Raw genomic sequence first — 11,700 nt, 5'->3', positions numbered from 1 at the left:
TTTGATTGCAAACTTGACCCTTTCTTCTTCTCAGCCTGAGCTAGACATTTTTAAACAGGCACTCCATTCCCAATCCTCCTTTGCAAAGAATTACATCAGATAACAAAGACTTCTCTGCCACTCATTGTAAGCCTTCTTCTGGAGATCTGTTCTAAGAGGCACTGTGTAAAAAGGTTTTTATGATGAATTCAGAACTACTATCATGTTAAGAGCACCAATTTATAAAGAAGAATTCATTGGTTAAGATCTGAAAAAATAGTTTCTCAGGCCCTACTGACCCAGTTTTCAACAAAAAAGAATCAAGTGATGCAAATTAAGTTTTGAGACATTGTTATGCAGTCTGAGAAATTTGTAAAACTGTGTTTTGCAGTGATTTCTTAATAGAAGATTCAATGACTACTTAATTCTTCCCTACGCAAAAAAAATATCTGATTTCTTTATAGTCTGCAGGTTTATCTTTCACAGGTAGTGATAAAATACACACTTCGTAATGAAGAAAGGTTCCAACAGCAACATGGCAATAAAATTAATTTTAAAGTACTAAAGAATACGTAGATTTTGTTCTGGTAAAATGCAATACTATCTTCCTTTCATCTGATTAAAAAGTTATAAAAATGTGCACACTCTACATGATAGGATGTATGACACCGAGAGCCTTCCTAGATTTACTGGGAACAGACTAAAGGACACAATCAGATATTAATATAAAAGGTCTGGTTTTCTTCGGTGAAAACGAGTGTGCTTCTAGCAAGTGTTACTGCACATATTTTGCTTTCATTTTTATGTGCTTCAATATAAATGCATCAGGTGTGAAAATAAACATTTTAAATAAGTTGTAGTTTAAGTTAAAAATCATTTTAAATTAGTGGCCAGAGGGAGAACACCACTGTGGTGTTATCTTTTGCCTCTGAAGGCAGGAAAAATTTCCCACAACAATACATTTAACGAACCAGAACACTTGGAATTAAAAGTTTTCAGGGCACTCAAAACACACCAACTTTCACATGCATTGTTTTGAATCCTCTTCAATCTCTATCAGTCCAGCCTCACTCAGAAGACTCTGGGGCTCCATTTTTCCAAACTTTTCCAGACAGCCCTGGAAGGCTTCAGACAGAACTGAAACGATTTCAGGATCGTTTATTTCTGATCGCTGTATGTCATTGCAAAACAAAAGTGATGCTTTCTATATTAAAGAGGAGCGTTCTCCCTGCCCCCCTTGCCAATGTGTAGGGCTTTTAAAAGTGAAAGTTAGAAAAATAATCTTCTTCATCCTGACATATTTTCAATCCTCTTAAAACAATCTCAACGACTATATATAGTATGAAATTAGCTCTCGCGTGTTACCCTTGTTCCTACACAGAATTTTCTAATGTGTCTCACCAGTAATAAATTGTAAACGAGGCTAGGACTCTAAGAGTAGACTGTGTTTCATGGGTATTTAAACAACAGCATTAAGTACTATAGGAATCTGTGGAATGTGGAGTGCAGATTTATGTGTCTTAACAATTTCTTTACTGGTTTGTAATAAGACAGCAAACTAACACTTTATTTTTATATTAATTTGGCCTCAGAAGTAGAGTATACTGGAGCATGACAAGAACAACAAAAATAAACTGGCATGTACTTAATAACTGTAACAGTGAATTGCCTCCAATACTAAAATATTTATCGAAACTGGGGGAAAAAAACCTAAAAAGAATTACCCTCAACAGCCTGCTACCAGCTCTTTAACAGTGGGCAATGTAATGCCTTAAGGTACCTCAAACTGTCTTTCATTTTCTAGACTTAATGGCTGATTGCAGAAATCAATGTTGCCATTAGTAACAGAGTATTTGTTATGGCATGATTTCCTCTGTTGTTAGGCTTGCAGAATGATTACAGTATTAGTGAGGTGCTTTCTTTATAAAGGGCTGAAGATATAACTTTCAATTTACTATCCATTAGTAAGTGACTTTGGAAATATAGATGAGGCCAGAAATCTTACCTGTTATTACTTGGAGATTTTATTTCAGCAGTCATAGGCTAGTAACTTTAAAAATTGTACCAGGAAGCTCAATATTTTATAGACATCTCCAATGAAATATTATCTGCTTTGCTATTTTATACACAGCAAGTTAACATGACATACAATGCAATTAAAATGTTTCAGTCCAATTTCTATTTTTCTTGTACTTCCAAATAGATGTGAATTAAGCAGAAGGTTTCATACATGTTAAAATGTGCACATAAGTTAAAAGACTGTCAAAAAGTTAGTAATTTGTGAATCTCTCTGTACCAGTGGCCAGGTACAAGTACCTGTCTCAGCTAAGTAATTGGTATGGTTGTGGGCATAAGGGCAATCAGAGGGGTTAGCCAACACGCTGTTTATTAATCCTAATTCTTTGAACCATAGCTCAAAGAAGGCATTTTTCCTCAGCCTTTCAAATGGAGCACATGGAAAGATCTGCAAGAGAGACATGATGAATAGAACAGGAGGAAAACAAGCCACCTTCCAACACCTGGAGGGAGAGGCCCTGGAAGCGACATTGCCATCGATGACTCTGCAGACCCTGCGCGCTGCTGCCGGTGGGCTGGTGGAGGCGACAGCTGAAAGGCTAGGAACCCTGCCCTTGGAGGGGAGAAAAGGGTGAGCCGAGAATTAACCTCGAAGGCATTGCGGGAACCCAAACACAGATGTTCTGGCATATAACACCATGTCCCTGTGGACTGCTAGGCAACGACCTAACAAGAGAATGCATAAACTACTTTGCTGCTGTGATTTCAAATACAGCTATGAAGCTTTCAGTGCAGAGAGGGAAGGAGAAGTTATCATACCTGAAGAGGAGGGTGAGGAAGGATGTGGGCTGTCCTCCTGGGCACTCCCCGTCTGTGAGAGACCCCCACCTACTCCACTTTCTTCAGTAATGTTAGAGGACCCCGGTGTTGTCGACCTGCTGACAGACTGAGACTCTTGATCGCTTCCAGACCCACGTCGCTCATCAAGACTACCTTGAATTATCTCATCTTCTCCTTTCCTGTCTCTTTTGTGGACCCTGGAGTGAACGACCACTTGGTGGTATGTTCTAAAAACCCTTCCGCAGTCTGGGCATTCAGTTGGCTTTTCTTTTACGTTTCCATGACTTTGTAAGTTGTAATCGAGTCCCTGGTTCATACCATGTGACAAAAAATCTCTACTGCCTTCTAAAGGGTCTAGTTTGTTTGGCAAGTCTCTCTGATTGCCCATTTTAGTGCTGTGAACCAAATCAGCAGGCATTTTCTGCTTAGAGCCATCTGCTCCTACTAACACATACTCCCGCTTCTCCTTATCAAACATAACTCCAGCATTTGCCAAAGTGTCTTCATGGCTGCGCTGTATCTGTTGCTCTTTAGACAAAAAGCCATGTTCCATGGCCATTCCCCTTGCCATAAGCTGCCAGGCCTGATAGCTGTTTACTGGATCCATCTCTGCCGCTTTGGCGGCAGCTTGTAACCTTTCTATACAGCTGGATTTCAGAGGAGGCACCAGATTGAGACAGCCCAATAAAGAATGTTTATCCCCTTCAGCAATACTGTGGCCAATGCCAGAGATGGGTGAAAGGAGCTTCCCCAAGACTTCTTTCTCTTTCATGGGCATATCTCCCTTGTTATAGATTTGATTTTGTTCACTTAAACTTGCTTTGTCGGGAGGAAGAAACCCGCTCTGCAAACATGACAGATATCTTGAATATAAGTTTGCATGAGCTTCCTGGGACATGCTGCTGATGGAGACAGGTACTTCGGGATCATTAGGAGATTTGTTCTTAACAGATAACTTATTCAGGTGAACTTTCATGTGATTTTTAAGAAACCAAGGTTCCTTGAATCGCCTCCCACAGATCTGACAGCAGTGTTCAAAGGAATCCTTGTGCTTCCTCATGTGGCCTTTTAGGAACCAGGCTTGGCTAAACACTTGGCCACACACCTCGCAACGAAACTCGTTGGTGGATTGCTCCCCATTCCCGTTGGAGCCCTGGCCCTGTGCTGACTCTGCAGTTATGTGAGCCTTCTCCACATGGCTAATCAGCTCTTCCTCCTGCGAGGCAGCGAAGTCACACAGGGTACACTTGTAAGGCTTGTGTAGGATCCTTATGTGCCTGTCCAGCTCTTCTCGCTTCTTAAACTTGCCTTTGCAAAATGTGCATCTGAACCCAGCTGTCTGAGCGACAACTTCTTCCTGGACACTAACTGGCTTTGGAGAGGGAACAGGGTTTGAAATATCAGGTGTGCTGTGATTAGCTGGCACAGACAAGTTACAGTTTGCAAGAGGCATTGGCTGGGTGTGCTGCTGTGCTTTCACGTCAGGTCGTGGCTGCAAGAGGCTGCTCTTCATCTGTTTGTCCCGAAGAATTGCTCTCTCCTCCAGCTCATGTAAAAGTCTGTTTTCTTCTCGGACTCTTCCACGACCTTTGCCAAGGTTTCCAAGCTTATGAGTACGCAGGTGTATCTTCAGGTTGCCTTTCTGAGCTGCTCTGTGGTCACAGTAGGGACACTTAAACGGTTTCTCTCCAGTATGAGTTCGCATGTGTAGCGACAGGATGCTGTTAAATCGAAAGCGTTTCCCACAGAGGGGACACGGGTACTTTCTGTTTTTCCTGGCATCATCCTCTATATCGCTCATCTGAGACATAATCCCTAGGTTTTGTCCATTTAAGAACTGCTGCAGATCCACGCGTCCATTCAAACTGGTGTCAACCTCTCTGTTGAGCTGGTTTGCCAGCAGTGCCATCTGACTGCTGATGGGCTGGTTTGCTATGGACATGTGGCTTTTGTCTTCTAGCGGCGCTGATGCCTTCTCCTCTGGATTCTGCCTGTTCTGGAGCTCCGGGAAGGCATGGCTGAGCTGGGAAGTGATCTGGTGCAGCTTCTGACTCATTGAATACTGCCCATTGAGTATCGTGCTATTGAGATGGGCGTCAGCTTCTGGCACAGATGAAGAAACACCAAGGCACAAACTAGCTTCCTCCATCCCTGAAAATCAGAAAATATTTTAGATTCAGACTGTGAGAGAGTTATAAGCATTGAATCACTGACGAACTATTTGCATTTTATGTTTTACCTACTCATAATAATGCAAAGGAATTAGCGTAAAAACAATAAAAAGTGCATTAAATGCCAACTGTGCTACACAATTTTGATCATACATGTGCTTTCATCATTCTGCATGTTCACCAATAACCATTAATTACTATTTTAAAATATGCTACAATTTCAAAATCTAATTATTACAGAAGGGGCAAAGGCTTTTACCGCCTCCCTTGTCTTTCTTCCTGTGAAATCGCACCTGTTTACATTTCTAAATCTACAGAAAAGGAAATGTTACGCGTCTCTCCCATTTCCATTAGAAAAGCCAGCCAAAAAAAAAAAGAAAAAAAAAAATCCATTTGTAACTTTCAGTTCCATTAACCATATTCAATATATTACGCATTCTACAATGAGAAAGATAGTTTTATGATTTGACAAAAAAACGATGGTATGATATTTACTGGTGTACAATAAAACAAGATAATGTTTTGGGAAAAAATAAAGTAAAGGACAAGCTTTAGAACAATAAAAGGGATTTTGCTTTAGTCAACAAAAAGTGCAGTAATATCTCATTAAGCTGATTAGTATGCTGCTTAGAAACAGTACTAGGTGCTGTAACACATGATTATAATCATAAAAATCCTTCAGTGTTTGCAAGTAAGCATTAACGAGGTATATTAAATTTTAAGGAGACTGCGACTAGCAGCTTTGTAAACCTCTGAGATTAAGATTTAACCCTTCTGTTACAAAACATTGTTATTTTGTCATTTTGAAATTGAGCCCATCAAAAGGCACATAAATTATCTACTGCCAAGTCTTTTAATTCAGCGTCGAGAACCTTCAGATTCCAGTTCTTAGGAAAATTTGCCAGATTATAGAAGGAGTATCTCTGTCCTTCGATGGGTAAAACATGTGATTTAAGGCACTTTGATTTGTTTTAAAGAGCTCTTTTACGGAACTAGATAAAACCAATTAAAATCTGGGGAAGGTGTGGCGGAAAGCCTCAAGAAGTTTAAGAATTTTAGTAACTTTCCTAATACACAGTAATGACTACAAATTGTACCTACACTATGTATATTGCAGAAAATTAGAATTCAAAGCTGTTTGTTAAACACAAGTGCTCTGTTCTGGTCTGCATAATTGTCCACAATAATCTTCTATCTCTGACACTTCTCTACTCCATGCAGAAATAATGTTTCTATAAAAATCTATTTAAAATGTAAAGTTTTACATTAATAACTCTCAAACTATATGATGCTATAAGGTTATATTAGAACATAATTAAGATCTGTGTTGTTCAGTGGAGTGATTTGACACTTTATTCACTAACAAAATTACTGAATAATTAATTTGGTCAACTTTCTGTTTAGCTTTAGCCAAAAGCATTTACTCACTATGCTTTCTACAAAGGCTGCAGGCACACTCCAGGTGGACACCATTCCTCGCACAGCTTCATAGTGGCCACTTGCTGGACAATTTGAGGCCCAAATCTGGCACATACTTGAAATGCATGTAATTGTGCTCACGGGAGTAGTCCAGTAGACTTCAAAGGGTGACTCTTGAAAGCAAAGTTCCACACATGCTTAAGTATTTGCAGGACCAGTCTAAAAAAAAGGCAAGGGTGGTCTCCAAGAGGAGACCCTGTTTGGTCCTCAACAGGATGACTGAGGTTGTGATATAATGCAGATCTTGTAAGAAGTAAAGGGGGAAGCGTATAGTCATGTGTATTAAAGATGAACATGAGCTACAAAATTTTGCTTAGATGTAAAGCAGATCTTTTTCAAAGTTTAACACCGCTCAGATTCAGGTTTCAGTTTGGGGACCCATTATTTATGTGCTGTCAATGTTATTTATAAAAATATTAATGAGATCAAGTATATAAAAGGAAAATGTTAATACCAATAAGCTATAGGACTGCACTTAAGTTTAGCTTGCAGTGTCTGATTTCCGAAGGCAGGGGAACATAGTCAAGCCAGGTGTTCACCCAAGACCATGTAGCAAACAAATAAAATTCTTGGTTTCCGTGAAAGCTTTCTGTGCAGCAGACCACAATCATTCAAAATGTGGATACACACAAACACATTTTTTTAACATTTTTGAAAGTTTGCTTAACTTTTGCAACAAGCCAAGTTTCATATTCAAAAGGATTAGCTTAACATCTGAGGGTTGTAGTGCTTAGGTCTGCCATTGTCCGAAGCTGACTAAGATTTTGAGTATCTGCCTACCCATTTCCTAAAATTAAATTTTAAAAAACCCAGCCAACAAACAAATGAAAACCAGAATCCACTTTCTGTCTGGATTCCACATACCACAGGTGTTAATTTCTCCTCATCATGCTTAAGCAAGGCATGTTGGCAAACAAGAACATAAAAATTCACGAAATGCATTGTGTGTACAGACACATACATATATTGAAGAGGGTTTAGAAAAGTCATTGTGACTTGCCATTATTCTATAACAGCTTGAAAAACGCAGTCCAAATTTCATTTATTCAGTTGACCTCAATGGCAACTGGTACCTTTACATGCTCAGCAAGGTTTGGGTAGTTAATTTTAGCATTTTATGCTCTATCGAAGTTGGAAATACTGACAGATCCCAGTGGAGTTTATTAATTCTGATTTTTAACCCAAGCATCAGTTCAAACGTATGGTTATTTGGATTGAGGAAGGAAGAGGGAGTTGTGGTTGAGATTTTAGGTTATTCTGTGGCTCTTTTTCAAACATAACTTTATTAAGCTAACAACAGCAGTTATAGTTGGAACATGATCATTTTTTCTTTTTTTTTTTTTTTTTTTTTTTGCTATTTTCTGTCTCCCCCAAACATACAGACACATATAATGTAGAATATAGATAGGATGACTTGAAAAAAAAAAATCAAGAGGAAGACCAAACCCGTAATTTTTCATTTAAAAAAATAATAATTTTGGATCTAGTCTGGGGAACCTGACCCATGCACATTGATCTTTTGGCATTGGAATTTTTATATATTTTTGATGAAATATGCAGAAAGGTCAGCAAAGCCTCTGCTTAGTGAAAAATAACCACCTGTAAATGCCGCATATTGTGATCAGCTGTTCAGTTTCTAGGATCCATCTATCAGAATCTCAAGATGCTACAGTTCTTCAATTAAACTGTATTCCCACCCTCACCTGCCCCAGCTTCTTGGAGTACTGTCTCCTGCCTCTGGCTCTGACTTGTCTCTTCTTTTCCTCACTCCCACCTGGTTTCATTGCAATGTATAATCATGGCATTCAAAGTACTGCCACGTGAAATTACCCTTCCTGCAATTCCTGGTTAGTGCATTTAGGAACACAGGGACCATGCTGTCATGTAAATCAGACTCTTGATATTCTTCAGCCCATTCACAGCAAAACCTACCAAAATCTTATCTTGTATCCACATGCAAAACAGAAATAAAGCTCCTCCTCATCCATCATTCAACTACGCAATAGATAACCCAATATAATTTACCTAATTTCTCTTAAAAAAATAGCAATTTCATTCTCCCCCTCTTTATCCATCATCCCTGTCTGGATCTATGACCAGACAGGGTTACACCAGGTGGGGTAAGGGGCTTTCATTCCCCAGTGAGCCTCCTGCTTCAGGCCTTGCATGTCAAGGTGTCATGGTGGTCATTCACAGCCTCTTCCCATCGGCTAGGACCCTCTCTCAGTGTCTGGCTGCTCTCCACAACCCCCAGGAGGCGCAGGGGTGCTTCTGCTTCACATGCATGCTCACAGCCGTGCAGTCATCCTGCCTCCACATGGATCTCCCTGTAGACGCAACCGTCTTCCTCAGACTGACCTGATGCGCAATTTTACCATATCCATTCTGCCCCAAAAAACGAGTGCTAAAAAAGCTAAAAAAACCTCAAGTGAACCACCTCATTGAAATTTACCTTTTAACAGATAACCAGTTTGTAATTTCAAGTGTTTTGACAAATATTTTTCTCAACATCTGTCTTCATTATGTCCTGCCCTTCTTGCCTCCCCAAACGAAAACATTAGGTATTCAAAAATAAAAAAATCTGGAAATGCCAATGTATAAATGCTGATGTAATGCTTCACAGGAGGGAAAATTTCTAGCTTTCAATTTTTAAATATATAGTGTATTACATTATTTTCATGATTCTTATCTCTTAAAGAAAACACAGAACGTTTTGCCACCACTTGCACTGGGAACAGAAGCACAATGTTCTCTGCAGTTAACATACGTTTACAAAATCAACTGCAAATCAAATTTGAGATTGGTAAGAAATTCGAAATATGTTTGTTGAAATTTTTGACCTTTAATTATCTCAAACGTTTTGCAAAGACAGTGTCCCTCAAGACGTGGCACCATACGTGTTGGTATCAGGAGCTGTTCAATGGGATGCCCTTCTTAACCCAAACAAACCCTCAGCTCATGCACAGCCGAGCTGCGTCTGCCAGAAAGCCCAATCCTCACCTGCTACATACGCAGGGGCTACGAACCAGCGGGGTTTGTACTGCACAGGGCAGGGCGGGAGCAGCCCCTCGGGAAGAAGCAGACCACCAGAGGACGGCCATTTACTGCGGCGGGTGTGCAGTCTCCTATTTCGGGGAGGAGGGCACTCAGGCTGTGAAATTCACCACTGGATACATATATTATAAAAACACTCTCTCATCTCCCAGATGAAGGTACAGTGAGACATCCAAGTCCCTTTGATGGTACTAATAGTTATTTTGCTTTCACTCACATTTTTGCCCTCAAGACTATTTCCTGTGATATCAATAGCCAAAGTTCTGACTTTAGCCATTTCAACCGAACGCACAGATTTTATTTAACTATTTGAAATGGATTACTGGAATTTAAAACCAATTATGACACCAGAAATGCCTGTCATCACAACTACATTAATGTAATGTGAGAAGCTCTGCTTCCTTTTGCTGGAAACAGAAGGGAAAAAATAGACTAAAAAAGTTGCCTACACGGCTATGCCTACATAGACATGTAAACGTATGCAGACACACACATCTGCATACACACACGTATGTGCACACACACACCTGTTATCTTTGTAAATAGATGGACCAGCTTCAGCTCCTATTTACACCCGCTCATTCCGACTGGACACACACACTAAAGCATTTCCCTCTGCACTGCTGCAGAGAAAACAGTCATTTCAAAAACACTGTTGTGCTGTTGTTATAGCTTAGATTAGGTTAGTTAAAAGATTTACAGTTCAGTAAGCAAAGTAATGCTTTACAAGCTCACGTGTTTAAATGACAAGCTCGCTCTGGCCCTGATCCTCTAAGCAGTTCGAGTTACACACACTGTTACTTATGCTTTCAGAATATAGACCTGGTATATATCTTTCCAGCTAGAAAAAATCACATATATCTACATTATCTTGTAGTCCATTGACAAATTCTAAATGCTCTAATACAGACTGCTTCAGTTCTTAGCAACTCATAAACAGGTATCACTGAGAAACTTCAGAATATATATTGAATTTTTATTAAATATTGTTCTTATTGTTGTAGCCGAAACAGTTTAACTAAGGCTGTTATAAGCATAATACACTCCTGTTAAGAAATACAGAACACCAGACTACTGAACCCTTTCAGGGTCATTAAACAGCTGTAAACATTATTACAAAAATAAACCAGAGATTTCATGCTTACATTTTAGCCCAGAGCTTGGTGTGCTGAGCAAGTACATTTTTTTCATCTCTTACAATCAACGCTGGTGACATTTGGGCATCCAAACAAATTACATCACAAATATTACTGAGGTGGGTAGGATACTGAGCGGCTTATTTGCCAGATGATTAATATATAAACAGTAGGGCAGGATAGATGACCTACTCTTCTTTGACTGATTTGTTGGCAATACCAAGAGACATAGATGTAAATAGTTAAATTTTAACAAAAACATGTGTGCACGGAAGGGGAGGGGAGAGATCAGCTGTATTTAATGCCACCAGGACAGCATTATCCAATCTGATAAAATGAAATAAACATTAGGCCAGATTCTAGTCTCATTTTACTTATGTAAAATAGAGTAACTGCACTGAATTCATTGGAGTTTTCCTTTTTTTTTCTTTTCTTTTTTTTTTTTTTCTTTTTTTTTTTTGTTGGTTAAGTAGGTGTCCTCCTCCTTGGGGTATAATATAATTATATTAGGGAAATATATAGTTTCTGGAGTGTAACAGAATGTCTTTTTAAAAAAAAGTTGGCCTACAGGTAATGTGTCCTATCTATTCGTTTTTATTTAAATATTATTAAGGTCAACTTGGTAATTTGTTATTACTACTAGTCATTTTACGACATTTAAGTTTTGTAGTCACTGCAAAGAATATGCAGCTGCTAAGAATTACAAACTGGGGTGAAGGGCCACTGGAACACAGCGTGTACGAAGTACTGGGTGATCCTGGCCGGGGACCCAGGGTCGGGGTTGGAGCCTCAGGCGAACACCCATCTTCCAGCACCCAGCCGCCGCGAGGCCACGCAGCGGGGAGCAGGGAAGGCATTTGACAAAACTGTAGCTGCTTTGTAGTGCTGATATTTAAACAAGCTGCTTATTGATTCCAAAACAAAGTACTACTTTAGCAACAACAGAGCCAACTCATTCCACAACAGTTTTTATGTCTTAAAGAAGGGTTAGCAGGGGGATTTTGAAGTTTCAAAAGTCATTAGCA

At 39.5% G+C, this 11,700-nt stretch overlaps 1 protein-coding gene across 1 annotated transcript in view; it reads right to left on the bottom strand.

Moving 5' to 3' along the window:
- The window catches only part of ZNF536 (zinc finger protein 536), a gene marked incomplete at its 3' end in the record, with an annotated part of 187,580 nt that extends 181,697 nt beyond the window's left edge, over nt 1–5,883 (bottom strand). Inside the window, exon 1 of the mRNA XM_082005497.1 lies at nt 2,815–5,883. Coding sequence (XP_081861623.1) covers nt 2,815–4,984 — 2,170 coding nt within the window. The 5' untranslated portion in view covers nt 4,985–5,883. The remainder of the gene's footprint in view (nt 1–2,814) is intronic.
- Between the last annotated feature and the right edge of the window lie 5,817 nt (nt 5,884–11,700).

Source organism: Phaethon aethereus (genome assembly GCF_964289735.1).
Source record: "Phaethon aethereus genome assembly, chromosome: 13".
Lineage (NCBI taxonomy): Eukaryota > Metazoa > Chordata > Aves > Phaethontiformes > Phaethontidae > Phaethon > Phaethon aethereus.
Note: the sequence above shows the minus strand (reverse complement) of the source record. Positions and strands in the feature narration are given on the sequence as shown.